At 38.8% G+C, this 23,889-nt stretch overlaps 1 protein-coding gene across 1 annotated transcript; it reads right to left on the bottom strand.

Annotated features, from left to right (window-relative positions):
* Nucleotides 1–1,760: 1,760 nt before the first annotated feature.
* On the bottom strand, nt 1,761–15,012 carry LOC106482719 (beta-Ala-His dipeptidase). The gene is made up of 11 exons (XM_013940345.1): nt 14,911–15,012; nt 13,672–13,815; nt 11,826–11,988; nt 10,646–10,734; nt 8,448–8,665; nt 6,968–7,044; nt 6,199–6,359; nt 4,259–4,423; nt 3,920–4,061; nt 3,344–3,491; nt 1,761–2,128 (listed from the first exon to the last, which is right to left on the bottom strand). The coding sequence occupies exons 1-11, from the start codon at nt 14,989–14,991 to the stop codon at nt 2,023–2,025; spliced, it is 1,494 nt and encodes a 497-aa protein (XP_013795799.1). The 5' UTR covers nt 14,992–15,012; the 3' UTR covers nt 1,761–2,022.
* Nucleotides 15,013–23,889: the final 8,877 nt, after the last annotated feature.

Genomic DNA, 23,889 nt, shown 5'->3' with positions numbered 1-23,889 from the left:
ACAGCATGGATGTAGTGTTTTTTAAAACAGCTATATTCCTGGAAACATGGCCTTCATACCTCTTGGATGCCCCAATGTACCACCTCCACCATCCCACCTAGCTTTCTGCCCTACTCTTCTGCCAAAAGCTTCTCATCTGTGAGTAGCCGTGTCTTTCAATGGTTGTTGAAGTCACTTGCTATGGACACCCAAACTTTAAGACTTTGCAAAACAGAAGATTGTAAATAATGTTTGATACTAATTGTATACCTTTAAATACCTAAGTATAATTCAACCATTTACCTTTACAGTCCCATAGTCCTTAAGCGTGGGCTAATGTGCCCCAAGCCCTGTGCAGGTGCTGGAGAATTCTCTCCTGCAGAATTCGTTGCCGCGTTGGACCCTAAGTGATTTAAACAGGTTAAGAGAGCTGAGAGATGGTAATGGGCCATATTCCACAAGTTGGTTATCTACAAGTTGGAGTCTGCTTTAGAGACTGTCTGGCTCCCTATCTATGTGGAGTCCTCTCTCCTGACACCAGCACCAAAAGTTACATTTCCTTTACGTAGCCTACAAAGTTAACACAAGCAAGAGAACGGAGCTGGGGGCTGCTTTCTCCCTTGAACATTGTCTGTAGGCAGTATACCGATTAAATTCTTACCAGCTGAACTGAGTTCCTCAGAACCCCAGGGAAGTCTGGAAACTGGAGTTTATTAAAATCTTGTTTGAAACCTCAGTACTCCTGATTATTACCATTCTCAGACCTCTTAAAAGGCCAGCTACCTCTATGTCCAGCTCCCAAAAACGTCCAAGATTGGTTTTTTTGTTTCTATTTTTAAATTCAGCCAGGGCTTTTATCCTGATAATTTTCTGCATCAGCTGTTTGCACAGATTCTCTATGGTATGAAACTCCGTTCTATAGGCTCCAGTCTTTCTGCCCTTAATCATGGGCAGAGGCCGGCTAATTTCCATAACTTAATTTATATCATCTCTCTGTGTTAACCATAGGGCTAGTACTAGCAAGCTCTTTTGTTTAAATCTGGTTCAGTCATTTTGATTGGTTGAGAATTAACTCTATATTATAATACAAATCACATTTTGAAATGAAGAAATATAAATTTGAATTTTTATGTGTAGTTCATGTTAGATGTGCTAGCTAGAACTAAAATATTTATTATTTTAATTTCAAAATATATCATTTGTCTTTGATTTAATTATCGATATAAAACTGATGCTTTAAAAGTAATTGACAACTAATAGTTGGTGGGAAAAAACACCCTTCTGATGACAGACTTTGGTCAGAACAGGTATTTACAATAACTTTTTTCTGTGGTACAAGAACGAAGTCACACTAAGGAAATAAGTATAGTACAATAATTCTTAATACTATGCCAAACAGCACAGTAAGAGGAGATTCAGATTAAATGGGGAAGAAAAAACAGAATGCAGACTTGCAAATCCTTACTCGCTATGGCAGTTCTATTGGCCTCAGAGTGATTATTCCCAGAAATAGGGAATGTCTTTGCATCAAATTCAGCAAGTTAATGCTATTGCATTTCCTATTTACAGCCTTCTATGAAGGACAGGGAAGAGATTAACATAATAGCATATCTTTTCTTCAAATAGTTTCATAGAGAAATTTGTTAGGAGGAAGCAACAGTATTGCAAGTTGCTCATATTCAAGAACTGGAATATGAACTAGGCAGCATGAATCTGGCCATATTACAAAACAGGAAATAAAGCAATTTTAATAAAATAAATATGAAAATTCCATTTCCGTGAATTTTAAAGCTAAAAAATAGCACATAGTACTCCATAAGAATGAACTATCTCTAATCTTATTTTATAGTGCTAGGAATAAGGTCACTTGATTGACTGAGTAACAAATGCATATCATTTAGTAGCATGCCAAGTAATAGCATGGCATTTAATTTTTCTGCAAATTCAGGCATGCATTTCTGTGTGATTTATGTTTTTCCAGATCAGGAAGTTAGATAGCTTAAGACTAAGAAAGTGCTTTGCTGATTTCCTTGTGTTGGTCTTTCAGTTGTCAGTCTTTGTGTTGGAAGTTTCTTGTAACTGTCCATGCAGCTTTGATATCTCCAGGAAAAAGGCTGCAAATACTTTGGTTCCTTCAATGTAGTTGTATCTGTGAAGAAGGGAAGAAAGAGAAAGAAGTACTATCAGACTTTTTCTGCTCTTCAAATTAATGGCCTGGTCCTATAAAGTTTTCAGCACCTTCAAAGGAATTTGCAAGATTGGTCACCCAAAGAACCTGCAAAAGATCCTCAGAATTACAAAAATCACTGATTTATCAGTGACAGATGTGGGAGGTTAGCTTCTTTATTCTATCTTGTAACATGACTTATTCTAGTACAAGAGAGAGGTAAAAGAGGAAAACCACCTCTCTAAGGATGAGAAAAGAATTGTTGTGTTCTAGCTCCTTGTTCATGCCTGCAGTGATGGCAAATTTTTTTCTTGAGTCATGAGCACAACTGACAGCCAAAATAAATGGCCATACAGGTGACTACATTTGCCTCTCCCATCTGAAAAATACAAATTTGGCTTGGTTTCATTCATTTACATTGCAAGGAACAGCAGGAAGATACAGAGGAACAGCTTCCTGAGAAAAGGATGCACTGTAATTCTGGATTTCCTGCAACTGGCTTTCCTCTGAGGGATACTCTGAGAAAGCTTTTTTTAGTGTTGTATCCCCTAATTACTGCTGTCTGTAACTGTAAGGGTTGGGGCTACACTGGGGAGGCAGGGGGAAATCAGTAGGATTCTCCTGTTCCCCATGGTAGCATGGAGCTTGGCATGGTTTGGCTGAAAATCTGAGTAAATACTCAGGCAACACACTGAATAGTATCTTACCATGGCTCCCGAAAGAATAACGAAGAATAACAAGTCTAAGCTGATTTTGGTATAATTACACTAGTTTTGGTCCTTGTAAAATAAATACATCTTTAGCTCTGTTTGGCCCATAAGTGAAAAACATCAAAATCCTTACTTAATTACTAAGCTGAGCACGTCTGGCTGGAATACTTCAAAACAGATGCTGTGAGGGAAAAGTGCCCTTCTACATCATCATGTTTGAAATCAGAGGAAAATTTCAAAATGAAAATTGCCAGCATGATGGATTTAAAGACTAAGTAGTCAATTTATGAAAAATTATATAGCAGTATTTGATAAATTTGGAATTTTGTTTTCTGCGTGGCACAGTAACAAGTTCACTGGAGATGGTAGGTTGGGACAGTCCACTGGAGAGGAAAGCTTCTCATCTGGCAGTGCTTGTATGTGGCCACAAGGGCACTTCAGTTCTCCCCTCATTCTGCTATAGCACAAATGAACAAATAAAATAAACCTGCTTATTTTCTCATTCTGGGAGTGCTCCCCATCATCGGCTGCTCCAATTGGAAGCATTATCACACTTTTCTGCATTATAGTCTGAAACATTCTGGCAATAGGAATTGTTGAGCCATCCCGAATAAAGTCTGGATCTTCTCTAAAAACTGAAATACATGGAAAGAATGGATCTTATTATGTGAAATAAGGATGCTTTCTTCTGCTAATAAATGCTATCAAATATCAGCAACATGCTCAAACAAATAACTTTTTCATAGAAATTTTTTTGAGTGCATAGCCAACTGATTTCATGAATCCGTTACACTCTACAGACCTCTGGCTTTGTATCAGTACACAAAAAAATTAAGTGAGATCTTTTGGCTACTCCTCCTAAATACTCCCCAGTTCAGCAGAACACAAACATATAGAGGCCTTGCTGGCTGAGTTGTCCTACAGAAATCAATGACAGATTCATAAGGGTAAACAACTATACCTCTGAATCAGGATATCTCCCTTGTTTTAAGAATGAGCATAATTCCTTTTTAAAATTGCAGAGAAGATATTAAAAATGAAAGAAAAAAAAGAAAAGACCTACCTGTTTTCACTGCCCTTCTTGCTGCTATGTATAGCGGATCATTAATATCAGCAACCCAGGGCTCTGCACCCAATGGCATAGACACTTTCAGTTTGTTTGGGCTGTTCCTCTTGGAAAATACATCCTCCAAGTACTCCACCACCTACAAGGAAAAAATATACTTATCAGAAGTGTTTATCTTCTTTCAGCTCATAAACTTACACCTGCATTTTCACATCTAGTCTCATGAACTGCCAAATGCTAGAAACATTCAGCTTGCAGCTTTGGTTGTCAATGTTTGAGGTACCAAGAGGGACTTGGTTTACACAGAACAAGCCAAAGAAAAGGTATGCCTCTTACCTGTCGTTTAACAACTGAAAGGTCCATGTGGGGGACTTGACGGATTGAAAATTTGCCTATGACTTTTGCCGGAATGACCGTTTTAGTTCCTGGTTCATGAAAAGCTCCTTCAATCCCGTGAATAGAGAGAGAAGGATAACGCCACAGGTGTAAAAGTATTTCTTCCTTCAAAAAAATAATATCCAAAATACAAGGGATGACACCAGAACCATTCACAATTTACAGAATTAAAGCGAAGAAACAAGCTTTTTCCATCCTAAAGTTTGTACTTGGAGGCCTCTGTATTTTAAAATGTTTGATTTGTATTTTAAACCCTTGCTAACATTTTCATTTAAAAAAACACTGCTTTTCAATCAATATTTGTTTACCTCTAGAAATATTTGGAGAACTGCTATTCATGGACAATAGAAAAAGCAGACCATTATTAAGAAATATCTTGGAAGTAAAACTTTCTCAGTGCAAATGTAAAATAGGCTAAAAAAGAGATTATAGGTTGCATTTCTAAAAGACATATTTGGCGTCTTTTCTTCTCTCTCCCATGCAAATTCTACCAAACAATTGACTATATTGTTTATGTATTTGTTAATGGTTGATAGTTGACATTTTTCATTTTAGATAATGATAACAAATTGTGATGATTTCTACATAACCCATGCAATATATGTTTAAACATTTTTGCTAGATGTGCTTTAGATTAATGAACTAATCTGTGTTGAAAAAATAAATAAATCTGACGCTTCTTGGGGTCAGAACAACTTCTGATCTGACCACCTAATGATCACAGAACTTCTGACCTACTTGCAGGAAAAACCTGTGAACAATTTAGCCAGACCCATTCAGAAGATACCAGGCAGAACTGATAAGTTTCCCAAATGGAGAAGGGAAGAAATTCCTTTATTAATGAATATCTCTCATCTAAATAATACAAGAGGTAAGACGATTATGTTCAGTAACCAAGTTGATCTGTTTTTCTGGAAGAGATGAGAAGGAACAAAAATGAAAATGTTTATTCTAAAGAAGAAAAGAAGGAAAGGAAATACAATCATTTCTAGCAGCTTTTTGTATATGAATTGTGATTGCAAAGTAGAACTCCACAGTGACTCTTTTTTTGTACTCCAATTTTATGAAAATAGAGCCTCAAGTGCACATAGAAGTTGCACTACTCCATCCTGGTATAGGCACATTATCAAAACTTGTATGGTTATGCTTACTTGTATATTACTGATTATTACAGTATAGTTTAGGCTAATTCAGAGCTTTTTCATAGAAATAATTGCATACACTTTATATTATACTGGTATAATTATGTTAGTGATAAAAAAAAGAACGAGAATCCCCTCTTGTCTCCAAGCTGCCACTGTTCTGTGGAGAGATCTTTCTAAGCTAGCTCTTACTGTTTTTTTTGTTTTGTTTTTTTCCTCATTTAGGATGTAATTTGTAAATACTGGCAAAGCTTCTAGTTTTAGGAGCTTTTCGACATGCTCAGCAGACATCGAAATCTGAATTAAACAAATAAAAAGCCCAGAACACATCAACCTAAAGCTGCCTCCCACTTTTCAGATCTGAATACAACTTTTCTTTTTGTTGTTGTTGTTTATTTTAAAAACTATCTGCTCTGTTTTGAGGGGTTTAATGCTTATTGTGTTTGCCTGGTCGGTTGCAGGGTGGGATTCTGCAGGACAAGAGAGGGGTAGCCAAACTGTTTGTTTTACATCACTCCTTTTCATTGACTATTCATTTTGGATCACTTTCCCCAGCAGCTTTCATTTTCAGCAGGTTTATTTAATTTTATTGAAATTTTAATGCTCTACGCTCCTTTATTTTATTTTCTGGAGTTTGCCATTGACTGAAAATATCTTTCAGTTTGACTTTATCCATAAATGCTATGAACAGGTCATTTACCTTCTTTCTGCTGACCATTTATACAGATGTTATTTTACCTTGGTGTCATAGAGGAATTTTTTCACTCCACTATTATTTTTATGTTCCTCTAGATCAAATTCAATCGATTCATACAATTTCCTCTCCTCCTCTGTCAGGGCAGCAACACTATCATAGATTCCAGGGATCCGAATATGACCTGTGGGATCCACAAGGCTGTCTACAAAATAAGATAAAAATATCAGTAAAAGCAGGACCTATTTCTAATACTTACTTCTTTTACACATCTTTTCCCTTCTACCTAAGTCAACTCTTCTGAGTTAACCAAATGATTCCCTAACTGTCCACAGCCATCAAGTTGTAGCATTAACTTAGGGTGTATTTTGTAATTTATTAAGAAATCCATGGAGCTGCTGTTTGCAGTGTCTGCTTTCACAGCGCTGGCAGCTGACGTGAAAACATCATCTTGTTAAAATACAAATTAGCATTAAAAAAAAAATCAGGTTTCACTAACTGGATACGTATTCACTGGACTTCAAGTTGCCATTAATCATTAACCATTCTTGATTAACATCCAAGTATAAACGAGTATATGAATGAAAACAGCTTGACAGGCCAGGAGCACTATCTGAGGTCCTGGCCTTACTGGGAACATCTCCTTCCCCAGCGACTGTCCCTGTAGCAATGCCAATGCTTGGAAACCTGGGAACCTCGCTAACATTAGACTTGCCTTGTGCAGGTCACCTGAGCATGGCCCAGCCCTTCATGAGGTGGGTTGCTCCCCACTGCTCCCAGTTACCCCTGGGGAGCCGTGGTGCTCATCATTACCCAGCAGAGCGATCAGATCCATCATTGGCTCATGAATGATGCCTCCAAAAGTCCCAGAGTGAAGGTCCTTGTCACCACTTTCAACCTGTATCGAAATTCCTCAATTAGATACAAATATTCCCTATCTTATTGTTCTGCGAGAACTTGTTTTTCGCTGGGGCAGGTACTTCCAGCTTTTCAAACGAGGCCACAAATAAATGGAAAACTATTATGTGTTTCTATTTATAAAATGGACAACATAAGTTTAGGAATGACCTGCTTCTGGTAAACAGAAGATATGGCTTTGTTGTAAACCATTAGAGAGAGAAATTCAGTTGTTTATATTACTTACAGGCATTTGAAATCAAGTGTCTCTCTCCATTCCCTCTTTTGCTTCAGTAAGATTAAACACATCACAAGTGAAACACTTGCATATTACTGTTTCTAACATTATGGAATAAATCTTTCAAGTTCTTTTTCCTTCTTATTTAATGCAAAATCTTCATAACAAAGGCAAGACAATCTTATCTGTTTAGCAATAAGAAAATAAATGTCCAACCTTAATTCCAAATTGCAACAAATAAGAATTTAGAGGTCCCTTGAATCATAGAGCTTTAGAATACAGAAAGGCATTTCGTTTATTTAATGGTTTCTTTTTCAAGACACGTTTTCATACTCAGGTACATCATAAACTATTTTCCTTCAAACTTGTTTACTCTTCTCTAAAGGTCATTACAGTCAACTGTCTGGTAGCAGGCAGAGATCATTTCTGATGTTTTAATAGCATCATTTTTCTTAGCCAAGACTTGGAAGAATTGAATCAAGGCTGATGAAGTTCTTTTGGTTAAAAACAAACTTTATTCTTTTTCAGACACAAAGGTTAATGCAGGGTTTTCTCTAGTTGTCCGGTTCTTTAATCCTGCTATCTGAATTTTTTTTTATGCTTTCACAGGAACTTTCCAGCTGAGGAATTTCTGCTCTTTCACAATGGCTCGTGTTGGCTGCTAAATATACTACAGTGTTTACAAAAAAATGTTGTGTGGCTTTTAAACCCAGGAATCTGACTAAATTGAGTCCCCTTAGGCAGATACCATGCACTAAGCAGTATCTGCTGCAGAAGGGCAAAGTAGCAGAAGAAATAGTTTTGGAGTGAGTGAGTGTGTGTGTGTGCACGCATGTGTGTGTGTATGTGTAGGAACAACACTACAAGAGGATAGAGTTGATGTGAGGAGAGGACAATCAGACCAGAGTGGAATAGGGGCAGGAGAGAAATGGGATAGGAAAGAGATCAAGGACCGAGAGCGTAAGCATAGAAGAGAAGGTAATGAAAGTGAATAAAGCTAAATTGAAATGAGACGAGAAACTTGCACAAGCAGGAAAGAGTGTGTAAGTGGGGCCTGCATTTGTAAAAGTTAAGCTTGCTTTCAGCCTTTCTCTACATATGGACATAGATGTGATTACAGGTACCTCATCACTCTGTACCCAGGGGCCCAGTTCAAACCAACCTGTGTCCTTTACCTCCACAAAGAAACAGGCATTTCCGCGTGTCCCATATGTAAGGGCAGGCTTACTGTTGCTGAGCCAAAGGTTGTCCGAAATCACAATATAATCAACATCAGCAAAAAAGCACTGTTTTTCTTCTTCAAGTAATTTTTCTAGGCCCAAAGACCCTGCTTCCTCCATACCTTCAATAACAAACTTGAAGTTTACTGGCATAGCCTAAATGAATATTAATGAAGTCTGGGTAAGGAACAAGCATTTTCAAAAGATAAAAAGAATCATTTAAAATGCAATAGCAGACTGGCTTGCAGTATGTATTATGTCAGGAAAAGAAGGAGATAAGATAAATGGCTTTTTCCAATAGATAAGGCATTGACAGATACACACAAATAGTATCCCAGCAAAACTTATTTTTCCTTATGGTTTTCTCTCCCTTTTATTTTTGAAGGAGAATGCAAAAGTGAACAACTTTTTTTTCCTACTTCAGGTTTCCAGAAAACCTGCTGGACTGTCTAACTAAATGGGATTTCTCTCAGTACTGTTAAATATTTTAATCGCTTTGGAAAGTCTGTGTAATATCAGTTGCATTTTCTCAGAAAATTTCCAGACTTTCATATTTCCACCAGTAGTACTCACGTGGGAACCACTGGCAAAGGTCCATTGCTGCTATTTTCCCAACATGTTATCTAAAGCCAGGGTTAGTCAGATTGTGGCAAAAATGCTTCTGGCAATTTTATTATAGTTGTCCTGTTAGCACTCATGAATCTGTATGCCTGCTAGTTCATAAGGATGCATTTCCAACAGAAGTTAAGAGAATCTCTATTAGGGAACAGCAAGAGTTAGAAATGCTGACATGTCCCATAGGAGAAATAAATTTGAGCTCAATTCCCATTCCAATTCATTTTCTCATTACAGGTTTTAAGATGTTTTCTGTTTGATTCAGTTCTCAGATTAAAAACAGGAATAAGTGTCTAGAATTGGAGGAACTTATGTTATGGATAAGTTCACCAATAGTTCATCAAATGACCATAAAAAATTTAGAAACAAACTGTTCATGAATATTGTGTGATGGTCTGTGCTGTTTTCTAGGGAAAGACTTCTAAATGATAATAGGTTTTTTGTTTGTTTTTTTTGTTGTTGTTGTTTTTAACTTGCTTGTTAAAATGCCAGAATAACTATTACTGATTTGATAAATTGGAAAGACAGCTGTGACCGTATCCATTTACAATAGCTATTAAGTAGGCAAATAACTACATACGCTTGTTTGCAAGTTCATTACTAGCACTTAGGGATGCTGAGATCAAATCAGTATTATTGATGCAAGAAAAGCATCAGTTTTCCAGAAGGTTGTGAAAGGGCTTTAAAATCAAGACTTAAAGTGCAGTCTATGCCATAATGTCATAACAGAGGCACAAAACTATTTTTCAGCAATCCAACAAAACCTATTGTGCAAATTTGCCTTAAGGAAGGTAGTTAACCAAGTTATAAGCACGGACTATATGTTGGTTTAGCCTTGCAGTGGGGATAAAACTACCCCAAAATTATTAAACATGCAGACTGACTTAAAGACAGCTATGCTGGTCATTGTAGTAGTTCAGGCAAAGGCTCAATTCTTAGAGACATGTCAATCTCTAAGGGAGTGTATTTGTGCTTGGTTAATGCACCCATGCCATGTATTTTCTTTGATAAATCTAATACATTGTTGAAAGAGTAATCCGTTACGTATGAGCATTTTTAGATACTTATTCTCTTTATGCATACATACAAACTGAAGGTAACTTGTAGGTAGCCAAGACCAAAGATCAACAGAATGTAACAGCAGAGATGAGCCTTCATGACCAATCCCTGATTTATGTTGTTTTACGATTTTAAAAGCTCTCAAGAGAGTGGTGTCTCAAAGGCAATTAATGTATGTAATATATATTGAATGCTTGCCTTCTCCCTGTGTGTTTTACTCTGCAGGGCAATGACAGCAATACCATATTTACATTGCACACAGCCTATTCAAAATATAAATGCTCAGTACAGACTGTTCCTGGATTGGGACCAGCGTCCTGGATGTAGCATTAGAAATAAGCTAATATTTCAAAATGCACGTAATCTGTTGGAACAGAGACATATCATCCAGCTCACAGGAGGGTAAATTTATTTCTCCAGAGAGATAATATAATAATAAAAATATTTGTCTCCAATACCTACTAATTTCAAGGCTCTGAATGTTTCCACTGCATTTATCCAAGCTAAAACAGGTCCTTTATTATCTGTTGCTCCACGTCCATAGAGATTTCCTTAAAAAGAAAAGACAAAGCTTTTAAGCAATCTTTGAAACTTCTCTTGCCACTTCAATGCAGTCAGAAATTCCTATTGCCACAGAAGTCATAGTAGTATGTCAAGTGAAGTGTCAATATAATGAGGATTTCATTGACTTGTTTTAAATAAGGTGACAGGTGTTTCCCAGTGGCCTAGTACATTCTTTCTTTATACATGTGGTATTGTGGTTTCTGCTACATACCAATTTGAGTTTCACTTTTGCTCTTAGAAGCTGTTAGTTCACACCAGACATGCCTGGCATGTCTGACGTGTCTTGACACAATATGCAGTTTCTGCACATATCAGCCAGTCCAGGTAACAAGCAGCAAAAACTCAGATAAATATCACAGTAGAAATATGTAGCTCCAAGTCTAGATACATAACTTCTTTTTATTGTTTAACTGTACAGCTATATACAGGGACAGATTTCGGTACACTGATATGTATCTGTAGAAGTCTCTGCTGGAGACAGTAGAGTTACTGCAATATGTTTGGAAACAGTCCCCACAAATGGAAAAGAGTGACTTAATCATTATAGCACAGAATTGGGAATGAAGATTTCTGAGTTCTTGGCCTTACTCATCCACTGACCTCCATCCACCATTTTTCCTCCTTCAGTGAATGGTGCTCTCTGTGCCCAGCTGATTGCAGTGGAGGGATTATTACATTACGAGGCACCTCAGATCCTTCCCCTGTGAACGCTCCTAATCTGCAGTGAGGAGGGTGGAGGGACTACAGGATTATGTAGCAAGAACAAAATGTGGGAGGGAGGGTCATGGTCAATTCAACAACCCAACAAGAATTTTAGAGCAGAAATGCATTCTCTATTTAATAGTCTATAAAGCAACATTAATCTCATGTGGTTCTTCCATACCAGATATTAAGCAACGACTCCAAGGTTTCACTAGTCACGGCATAGTCATCAAGACCCAAGTCCACAGGATTTGTACCAGAGATTTCCATGAGAGAGGTCATCATGCTTCAGTTAAATATATAGGTAACCTCTTCCCACTCCAAATCTCAGTGATACATTCAAATAATGATACCAAAGTTATGATCAGGTACACACCATTGATTTCAGTCAGTGTGTAAGGGTCAGTTTTCCAGCCATCATCTTTTTTGGCAGGCTGCACATCCACATGACCATAGAAACATAGAGTGGGGTTTTGTGGATCCTTGCCCAGTTCTGCAAGAATGACAGGAGGCAGTGGGAGGTTCTGGCCATCAGGCAACTATAGAAAACGTTAAAAAAAAGCAACAAAGCAAAAACAAAGCTTTGTAAAAACTTTCAAGTGTTATAAAAAGAACTGAAATTTTCAGTAATGAAAATAGTTTTACATACTCAGTTGACTCTGATTTGATCAGATCATTGAATTTGACTTTGACTCCAACTCTGAACTACTTAGAGAAATTAAGATCCTCTCCCCACCCAGGCAGCTTCTACAGAGACTTTATGGAGCTCTTCTAAAGTGTTACTTTCACAAATGCACTCTTTACTGAACTTTTACTTCCCTCATGAACAAATCTTGATAGTAGAGAAGACAAAGCTGTGTGCTGTTGTAACAAAAGTATATGTCATGACATTGAAATAGCCAAATCCACACAGAAACTGGCAGGCTGGTTTTGCAACAGACAGATTCCAGGAGGCCTGTAACAACCTCAAATAAAGAAAGGAAACAAAGTTTTGTTGGCAGAAGGCAGCAGCAGCTGTTTCATACTGTTTTGAAAGCAGGTTAAGACTTTAAACTAATCGGGTAATGTACAACTACGTGGAACATCTCAGCACTGACCAAGAGAAGCTGGATGTCTCACAACAGTGAGAAACAAGAATTAGAAGCACGTGTGTACTACATCGTATTCGCCAATAGTATTAGTATGTTGCAATATTAAAGCATAGAAGCTTCTTGCTCAGAAAAACCCAAAGAAACTCAAAAGAAAAACCCAATTTGTGAAACAATAGTTCTTTCCTAGGCAGAGAAATGCATCTCTGGGCTTTGCTCCAACAACAGGTAATCTATTCACTGTTGTTATTAACACAGGCTGTTGCTACATATTTTGGCAATCGTAGTTGTATACCAAGTGCATGCTGATGGTACAATTCTAAATGTACTTATTACAACTGATGAATGACATAACATTATAATATTAAAGTATTGCTGTGCTGCAATATCCTTGTACTAAGACTATCACTGACCTTCCCAGAAGCCTCAGAGGAAGGAAACAAGAACCAGAATATTAATGGACTTTTTAATTCTTGTTACCATAGAAACCTAACAGCATAGGGCAGGAAAGAAAGCCCCAACTATAATAAAATGGGTAAACTAGAGACAAAGATTCCTCAGAGATTAACTCGTCTGTTGTTTTCCAAGAATCATAAAAAAAGGGGGGGGGGGGGACTTGGAGTGTTTGACAGAAGCTTCCAAAGAAATGATACTCAAGATATCTAGCCCTTTTTGTTTAGTAACATTTTCCTTGTAAAAGCTTCCTCCCTCATATGGAGACTTTGGTGAAACCACTATGCGTTAACAACCATGCTTCATTATTCAGAGAAGCATAAAAATGAATCCTGGTAAAAATTTAGGCCTTACGTTTTTGCATTGGTCCTCCATTTGCACTTGCTGTCCTCCAGTTAAATGTTGAACAGTCCCTGGTACGCTGATAACATCCACTTGCATCTGGATTGTCTGTATAGTCTCATAAGCCTGTTTGTATACAGTCTGAGCAGGGACTGAATTTGGCAGGTATTACCTGACTTTGGGACTATTGATAAATTGATATCCAGCTACCAAAAATATCAGTAAGTTATAGCATATATATGCATACGTATAGCACTGAACATAATAGGTATAACATGAGGCTAGAAAATACAATATTTTAAATACAAGATTTTAAATACAAGAATGGTAAAGAGGCACCTGATGCGACCCCAGGTTTACTGAATTAACAGCAGCTCCCAATGCTCTAAGTCTGTCAGCTGCTAATGCCATCATTCGTATTACTTCTTTCCTGAGATCTGTCTGAACAGAATCGCTTTCCACAGCCACCCATTCCTCAAGGTTCTGTATAAGAAAACAAGAGAAATAGTTAAATAAACCAATGGGCCTAAAACCCAGGAATCTGTGTTGTTTTGCCTTTGAACACAAGAACTATCACATTTGAAGATGTTTTCATTTCCAGCCTGTCACAGAAATGATGTGGACTCTGTACCTTTACCTTTCTGGTAAAGGATCATCAGGACACTGAATCACCTTACTTGCATCTGAAATGTCCACTTCAGATTTGGCCCACAACAAAGCCATCAGCTTCTGACTCCTTCATCTGTCCTCTGCAGAGCTTCCTCAGAAAAACCTTTCCAGAATTGCAGCAGGAGCTGCAGTTCTTGCTACCTTCCTTGCTCACGATGTGGCGCCTGTCAGAGCAGCTCAGTTCCTGGGAGAAAAAGCTTCAGGACACAGAATTGCCTATATAGGTTCCTATGGTTCAGGATCCTTATTTTTTAAGCATTTTAAAGAGTGTACCCACTGTTAGGTATTCACACTGTCACCAATGGATCTAAAATCTGGTCTCCAAGGAGTTAGACTGGATCATGACCAATAGTTTGCATTGCAGAAATGGCCTTATGCCTGAATTATCTAGGCAGTCCTCATAAGGATTCAGAAGTGCTCATAACTTTAAAGCGTAAGCAATATTTACTGGACTAATTATGCCCAATTCCTGTTTCTGCCTTTTCCCAGGGAATGACAAAAATGCAGACAAAAAGAGCACAGGATTTGGCAAGATTCCTCTCCTCCTCAAGAACAAACCTACACAAAAAACAGTTTTGTTGTAAAGCAAGTGAGAGGACATCATAACTGGTCTGCTTCTCCAGTCCAGGTAAGTTTTTGGCTCAGTGAAGCCTCTCTCTGAGGATGCCCACAGCCCCCTGTTCTGCAGAGGTCTGTGCAAAGCCCTCTTCCACCTGGAGGGTCCCCAGCACTGACTGTCCCCTTGCGGCCTTGCTTTGCAGCATGAGTGCAGCACTGGTAGCCTGTTGCATGCCAGGCCTGGAGCTCTGCTCCTTACCTTAACGGCAAGCACTGATCTGGCACGTAGAGCACAGGCCTCTCCAACATCAGTTCTGCACTCTAGTCATTTCACTGCAATGTAGTTCCTACCTTAACAAAGACATTTTGATGCAGGTCAATGTACTGGAAGATCTCAGTCTCCGATGCTGAAGATGAGGAGGAGGAAGACATCCCTGCCTTAAAGAGTAGCACAAGGACAATATCTGAAAGTTAAACTCCAGCATGTTAAAGACATCCTGCAATATACACTTTCTTCAGCACTAGAAGCCATAGATAGCTGAGAAGTAATGGCCTATTGAAGTCTCATTTAAGCCCTGCAAGACAGAAGAAAGTATATCTGAAATATTTTATCGCATACAGCCTGCAATAGATTTATAGTCACGTTTCCAGAAGAAAAAAGTGAAAAAAGCAACAAAACAAAGAGTAAACAGCTTTACATTTTCTGTTTCATGAGTAAATTAGGGGATACATTTTCTAAAGAAATATCGTTGCTTCACAGTTTTCAGTGCACAAACTTCAAATCATATGTTCTACCAAGACAGCCACAAAGGAAGACTTGCAAACACCAACACACACCAGCTGCTCAAAGGACTCATCTTTCTTTTTCTTCATTTCCAGAAGAAAGGAGAAAAATGGATTCAGTAACATACATTCCATGTTTCACATGGGTAATGGATAACATTCCCAACACTGGAGAAGATTGGACAATAAATAGTTTTTGCAGTTAAATACAAACAGTGGCAAAACCAAAACATTTGATAAGTGCAGAAGTCATTTGGTACTTACAAACCTCTGATATCTTATTTTTGACTAGATGAATGAAGATTTAAAAAACATAATGCTTCAAAAAGCATTTTACTTCCTTTACACAGCTTTCTTCTCCCGTTTTTCTGAGGTTGCTGCCATAGTTTCTTGAATCACTGTTAGCTGAGTAATACTTAGAGGGTGGGGCTAAACTGAGACTGGCTGCTGCATTAGGCTGTGTGATGGGATGGGTTCCAAGGTTAAATATCAACACTGATTCTAAAAACATTGTGTGGTGACACAAAACACGCAGCTGTATGTCCACTCATAATACCTTAACTTTGATGCATTGCTAAGATTTTAGCCTATAGTTATAATAAATTTCAATTCCATTTGCTTGACAGAGAAGAAAGATGGAAAACCCAAATGTGATGAACAAGAGGAGGAAAAGGAAGGGAAGAGTAGGACAGCGGAAATAAGAGTTATGGTTATTCCACCTATGGAGTAACCAATCAGATAAGGCACTCCAGCACTGAGAGGTGTGGTGTGGTCGCAGCAATGGACACAGCCACTTTTATTGTGCCAGTGTTTAAAACAGGAAAGAAAAAAAAAAAAGCAAAAAAACATTTTTTTCTAGGGTAACTATACCCTTTTAACCCAGTTGGAGCGTTCAGATGATTAATCTCCTAGACTTTAATTACTCCAAAGAGATTAGAGGCTTGATCTTTAAAATCAAACTAGAGCCAGCACGTTTCTCACTAAGATGGTGCCAAGCCAAAACTTCTCCAGTAGTTTCACTGTTGACATAAAAGCCTGCCGGACCTGTTTTTAAACAGGAAACTGTTACTCTCTTTATCAAAGTATAGTCTTCTGTAAAAATTACAGATCTGTTGGGCCGTAGAGACAAAGAGGACAAAACAGCTTTGCAAATACTTCCTGAAACACCTGCCTATGTCATCTGTTTTAGCAACTTATTAAATAACAGATCTTAAAGTTAAAAGACTTATTATGGTGATTCAGAACATTGTCCATTTGAGCTTGAGATTCTGGCAGGATCAAGCATGAGCCCTGCTTTCCAGCCTTTCCCTGTGAGCAAGGTCGTACCCACACTGCCTCTGAGCACAGACCACTCTGAAGTAAAGCTTCTTTGAGAAAACCTGTGACACCAGATGTAATGTCTATGTAATGTTGCCTGTTGACACTGGAAAGGACTAAATGCCAGTTTTGCAGTAAAGTACTGTGGTATTGCAAAGCACAGCTATGGAGATGACTTGTTCATCAAGATGGGAAAAACCCAAATTTGGGGAGATTTTTAGGATAGAGAGATTAAATGTGGGACTGTTACTTAAATGCTAAGACTTGCTAGGGAAAAAAAACCTCAAGCATTGATCAAAGTTTCATTTTCTTCTCAAACTTTTCTCCTTATAGAAGTAAACTCTACCTCCAACAGGTGGAGCTAATCAGCCATGCCCTTCAAATATTCCCTTCACCAGTCACAGCGCAGCAATTTGGCCTGAAGCAAAAGGGAACTACTACAGCAAGTTTTGAAGCGAGCATGAAAAGAATCCAGAATATTTTGAGCAAGAAAAAACATCTTTTGGGGTTTAGCAGCAAAGAATTGGTGGAGGACAAGGTTTCCAGTTTTAGTAGCATAGGTCATGTTCATCTTTGGATAGAGCCTCAGCAGGCATGGCTTAACAGTACAGGTTTTGAAACAAGCATCCCATACCTAAAATCCCCACTTTAGCTACTTTTTTTAGCCTTGGATTGTGCAAACGGCTGCAGATATTTGGCCCCTGTCTATCTTACAGAGGGCACGTGTGCAGGAGCACCATCCCACACCCATCAGCAGGGCTGCAAAGCAATTTTTGAGAAGCAAAGAGCAGACAAGACCAGGAATCAGCCCTGCGTGGTGCTAACTGCGGTCCCTGATGAGGTGAGACACCAGCGCTTGCAGATGCCCAGGTAGATATGAGGTTGTTTGAGCCAAGACCGACCTTGCAGGTTGTGTCCCAGAGACCCCATGTACAGGGAGATAAGCTGCAGGTAAAAGCCAAGCATGGGGTCCGTGTGTGTTGTTTGCTTTTCCTTTTGTTGCCCCTTGCTTTTGGGGGGCTAGACAACAGCTCTGTTTGCATGGCAGCACTTTAACCAACTGTTGGTCCCACATGGGAGAGGTTTAAATTTGTGCTGGTTTTACTGGGAACACAGCAGCTTCCCTGAGAGCTCAGCCTGGTGGAGAGCAGCCGGTTCCCATGCAGGACCCAGGAGGGGCATTTCAGGGGGTGGGGAGGGTCTCCAAAGCTGCACAAGGCACGGTCAATCCCCCCCGCTAATAACAGGAATAGGCATCATACACTGTGGTCATTCATCCCAAAGTGGGATGAATCCTAGTTTTACCATGGGCATTGCCAACAGACTGAGAGATCCCAGCACATGAAGACTTTAATCAGACGTTCATCTAGAGAGAATTTGGGCTCTTACTTTCAATTATAAAACCTGCTAGACTCCTCAGCTTTGTGTTTATTGCACTTATTCTCTCCACCTTACCCTTTCCAAACCTTGATGTGGAAAATATTTGCAGAGATCCCTATGTCCTCAGTTAACCTTACCAAATACAAAACAGGCATCTCTGGGTGCAGTTACTTGCAGAAAAAAGCCGTTTGGGTATGTCACCTTTCAACAAGGAAGAAGCACAAATCACAACATGATTGTAAAGATAACTGAGTTTGTACAATAAGTATCAGTTTCTTCATCATATATAATTTTCCCCTCTCTGCTCGTATATTCTATTTTGCTAAATCACTCTAAAAAGAATGAGTATAGCTGGCAGCTTAGGATGACTTGAAGAAAAGCAATGCTTTTAATACAAGGACAGAATCACAAAAAGGCTTTCTTATACATGGGGCTACAGTGATGGTAATCTTCCTCCTTTTATCTGCTTTACATGCAAATGACCTGGAAAGATGCAAACAAGAGATATATGTCTGCAAGTCATGCTTTATTAGCTTTTAGCTGCTCAAGAAAAAAGGAAAAGTAAAATGTTGTGAAAGACGGACATTCAAACAAGGAAAAATTCCCTAGGAATAAACTGTTTGGAAATTTTTACAGAATTAATCATTTAGAGGCAGACTTCAATAAAAGCTTATAGAGTGTCACAAAAATAAATGCTTTTATAACAAAACACAAACATGAACTGTAGCAAAGTTCTGAAAATGAATGTGAGGAGATACTTACTCAGTCCTCCAAAGCAGCAGAGCACACCAAATACTACTAATTCACACAAGAAATTAGATAGCTACTATGCTGTGCTGTACTTCAGGGAGGGAGGGAAGCAGCAGATGGAACTCCATGATAATGCACTGCTAATACACAGCCTGTGCTGCTAGAAAGCATTTGGATAGCAACTGGGAAAGCTTGCATTGAAAAAAAAGAAAAAAAAGAAAAAAGGAGTCAGTTTAATAAAAGAGTAGAGAGATTTCAGGCAAGGCTAAAAACTCAGTGTTGCAGGAGGGGGAAAAAATGTGAGTTTCAAAGGATGATAAAGCCTGGAAAAGAAAAAAAAAAAAACCTCTTCAGTGTTCAATTTCAAGTATATTTGATTTGGTCTCATTTTAAAGAGCAGTGATGCCTTATGGAAAAATGTAATATGACTATTTTTAGAAGTAACAATGACAGTCAGGCAGTTTCTCTTCCTTCATTCCTTAGGAAAGGAAAACGTTTTGTCTCACTTCCCTCCTATCTTGTCAAGTACCATTAAAAGAAAAGTTAGTGCTCTTCAGGGCTGATTTAATGAGAATTTTGAGTTGCTTCTTTAACTACAATGAATCTTTGATATAATACCCACTAAACTTACCAACTTTGGGGAAGCAGCTCCTGAACATGTGTTGCTGCCCCCTCCCCATTCATGAAGCATCTCAGGTGCTTTTCTCCCTGCAATGCAGCATGTTATTAAGGAGCACTGGAAAGGAGGAGGACAGAGCTCATAGCAGAAGCCATGTCTCCCTGGAGGCCCCACGACACTCCCACACAAGAGAGCTGCTGCCTCACACAGGGGCAAACTGAGCTTTCCTTCACAGCCCAGGAAGCCGCTCCTGGCAAGCCTTTGGGAACACAGAGCTTCTCCGAAGGATGAATGTCCCCCCAGGAGGGTGTGGGTGTGGGTGTGGGTGTGGGTGTGAAAATCTTGGTATTAGAAGAAAATATGCATGAGGGAGAGAAAGGGCATTTTGCTGGTACGTCTCCAGTCAATGTTTGGCCTCTAATTTTGTCTCCTAAGATGTGACCAACGTAGGAAGAGAGACCAGAGATTATGGTTCTTATTCTAGCCACCTAAAATGGATAGTATGAAAGCAAATAAACTATCCTGAAAACAGAAAAATATATGGAGAAAGACAGAATATGAAGTGCATGCATGTGTGTGTCAGTGGGGGATCCAATGAAAATTGAGCATTTTGTAACCAACCCATGGAAAAATAAAGTCAGCAAGTTACAAGATTGCAAGTAATATGAAGAACATTTGACATGAAAAGAAAGAAAAACGTCTATAGTAGTAGAAGCTCATTTATCAAACAGATGTTGGGCTGTCCTGAAAAGAATATTCCCTCTAAGGAATCCTTGTCAAGGAAGATAACTAGGTTATTATTTAACTTAACACCATATTCACTGACAAGTGCCCTACCTTCGGTGGCAGCAGGCATACAGCCTCAGTCTCCTCTCCAGCTGACTAGGTGAGACCCTGGGAGATGAATCATGACTCTTCACATAGCAATTTCTTGAGCAAAGCCCTGACCACGTGCAACCCCTGCCACTGCAATGGCCAGGAGCTGCGGAGACCCAGATGCATTTGCGGGGGGGGGGAGGGGAACAAAGTGTCTGATCAAAAAGCCTGACCATATGTGAAATGATTAAAGAAATGGCATCAAATCCAGTAAGCCATACAACAGCAGTGGAAGTGTTTGGTGGAAAGCATAGGTAAAATCTGGCATTTGCTGACAAATGTAATCTTGAGTGCTGCTTTTCTGCAGTCAGAAAGTGTTGCAATACGAGCTGCTCTAAGGGCATTTCAGAGAAGAGGAGTGAATGGCCCTGTACTTCTTGCTCAAGGTGACCCTTTAAAGAAAAAAATGAGATTCTGTTTATTAGCTGTGCTTTGCTATATTACAAATGATATTAAAGAAAGTCCTTACCTCTCTATGCCCTTGTTTTTCAGTTGCCTTTATGGTTGTTGATGAGACTGAGCAGGAAAGGTCTGCTTTTCCACCTGTAGAACAGGGACATTTTATCTCTGCTCACTGATATGTTCTATAATTATGAAGGGTTACTTATAAACTAAAGATTAACTTTTGGTTTAGATTTTTAAGCCTGCTTCTCTGTTATGTCATAGTCCAAGCAGAATATCCAAATAACTACCACATCAAGTCATAAGAAATTTTCTCATCTCTTTCCTCCTCCTTTTCTCTCTGGCCATTTTGTAGAAGTATCTGTTTCAAGCACCAATCTTAGCATCAGAAAGCACTTGAGTTTTGTTGATAGGTGTTACTGTTTTATAATTCTGTTTTAGAGGATTTACAGAAAAGAAGCTGTTGTTTTGAATTGAAAACAAAGTATTAAGTTTCTTTTAAGGGGAAAAGTTTCTCCCAGTAATATTTCACTCTTTGACCACGGAGGAAAAATAAGTCACTATTTACCTAAGCAAACTGTCTGAGCTTGATTGCTCATTAGTTTGTAATCAGACCAACGCTGGTATGAAACAATCCTTCCAGGAGAGACAGCTGCACTTTTTTTTTTTTTTTTGCTCTTTCCATAACAAGAAAGGATAATAGGAACAAACTATGGGAGGCAGAGGTGAGATCTAACCATGTGCACTGGCACATACAGCCCAGCTACTAATTACTGGGCTAGCATTTTACCAGTGCTTCATACTTGCCCAGATGCTGATAGGTTACTGAAAAGAGGAATCTGCCTCATCATCTCTTTGTTGCCAATTCTTCATTACAAGAGCCTCTGAAATTATAGCACATTTCTCATTTTAGATGCTTGTGTCCGCCTACAAGTTTCTACCCTTGGCGTTCTGTTTGGAGAGAGCAGCTATCCACATGATTAGATTCAGTAAACTTTTTGTATTAACAAATATCAGTCTTAACAGGAAAACCAAGGTCCTGTCTCAGAGCCTTACAAAGATCTTTCTTTTAAGTACTTGTTCTTTACTTGATTAATATATAAAACCTCATTTGCAAATGAAATGCAAAAGATTAGGGGAAAGTGTTTATTCACCTTTATTTAAAATGTCTTTTTAAAAAAACAAAAATCCTGCCTTCCTTTACCCTACTTTAAATCTGGATTTGCACTGGAGTTACTCCTGAATTGCAATAGTAGGAGTGAGATTTGAAATAGGTCTACTAAATTTATAGTCATTTAACTATTTGCAGATTTTCACTTTATACTAATGAGACTATAATATTGTGAAATGAAAAAAGTGATGATTACTTTATAGCTTATTATTTCATTGCTAATTGCTCCTTAGTTTACAGCCTATAACTTGGAGCAAGGTTTAGAGTCCATAATATTAGAGATTTATGGCTTTATGGCCATTATTCCATTTATGGAGTATTGTAAACACTACAAACACTGTTTAGAAGCCTTTTTAAATGCAGGCAGCTTTATCTCCTTAATAAAAACCCCCTTTTGATGGTAGCTTATTAACTGCAAGAAAGCCTAACTTATGAGGAAAGATTGAAGAACTCAGCTGGACTAGTTCAGCTAAGTGCTGAGGTACACACCTCTTCTCTGGCATACAGTAAGTGTTTAAGCAGAAGGAAATAGATTAACTACAGGAAAAGAAGAGAAGAACTGAAACAAAGAGATAAAGAAAGGGAGCATCAGTGTGTCTCTCTTAGCCTTTGAAAGCGTAAGCTACCCAGGGCAGAGACTGTCTCCTACTTTGTGTTTCTATTACTACATTACGGCAGCAGCCTCACTTGGTTATGAAGTGTAGATAAAATAAGAGCAACTTAATTTCAGTGGTACTGTAGCAGAACTTAACATGCCTTAATTGTTACTTTAATACTCTAACTACTTAAGATACTTTTAAAAGAAGTTTGAGTGAGCAAGTATGCAAGAAATAAGCTGTTGTCAGCAGCATTCACAGGCAAATGATACAAATGTTTTCAATTCTACCTGTCACTAAGCAATTACCTCCAGCTCCAACTGGCTATGTTTCAGTCCTTGAAGGTGTGTTTCAGGAGAAGGGGAATGATATTGTGGTGTTGTAATCACAATGGCACAAGGTTATTGTTGTGGCCTACTGTGACTTCTCAATATACCACTTTCATAAAACTTAAAAATAATTATCCTCCCTTAGGAGTATAAACGTGGACTGGAAAGGCCCCTTCACACCAATCCCCCAAATGTCTCTCACCTACAAGGATTTCTACTTCTGCTCCTTGTACAGCAGCAGGCCCTTCTAGCTCCACACTCCTTCCCACTGCACTCTAATTTGAGGAGAGTTGCTCAGCAATCATTGCTTGAGATAGTCCAAACTGATGCCAAAATCTGGGACCAAGAGTTAAGCAATATTGCCTGCTGCAAAAACTGAGCAGACTATGGAACAGGAGCTGCACAGGCAGAGAGGCACCTAGATGTTGATAATCTCACCTGCATGCGTCTGTGAAAAGAGGAGAATTTAGAAGAAACACCCTTACACCAGCAAGAGGTCACAGAGTGCTTCATGAAGGCCAGTGGCTACAAACTGTCCTCTGTATGAAATGATGATGCTCAGCACCTTCCTGGAACAGAGCCACAGAGACTCAAGTTGATCTGTAAAACAAAAATCAGTAACACTCACCCTCCTCACCCCCTAGTGGCTAATTCGGCAAGCTCTTTTTGCACAGCTCTCCACACGTGAAGAGGTTAAATGATATGGCCTGGAGAAGAACAAACAAGTCTCTGGTCCAGTGTCTTTTCCACTACACTCTGCTGCAGGCTGAGATAGAAGATTATTTTTCCAAGAGCAAGACTGTAAATTCATTTTCTTTACTGATTAAGCAAAAGTATTTTCAGATATTAATCACACTGAAGTGATGGCAAGAGGTTATTCTAATCTTGATATCCTTCAGAGAGCTTTCTTGAGCCAAGTAATGACAGCATTCCCTTAAGGGTAATTAATACTCTCCATGTAGGTGAGATTTTTACCCAGTAGATAGCTCAATCATACCCAGACAGCAGCAATACCCAGGCTAGAGTCAGAGACTGGCTTTATGAGATGGCAGGGTTAAGCTTATAATGTGTGTGCCTCCACACTGCCTCCTTCCAGAAGGAAGCTCT

The sequence above is a fragment of the Apteryx mantelli genome, chromosome 2 (genome assembly GCF_036417845.1).
Source record: "Apteryx mantelli isolate bAptMan1 chromosome 2, bAptMan1.hap1, whole genome shotgun sequence".
Classification (NCBI taxonomy): domain Eukaryota; kingdom Metazoa; phylum Chordata; class Aves; order Apterygiformes; family Apterygidae; genus Apteryx; species Apteryx mantelli.
Note: the sequence above shows the minus strand (reverse complement) of the source record. Positions and strands in the feature narration are given on the sequence as shown.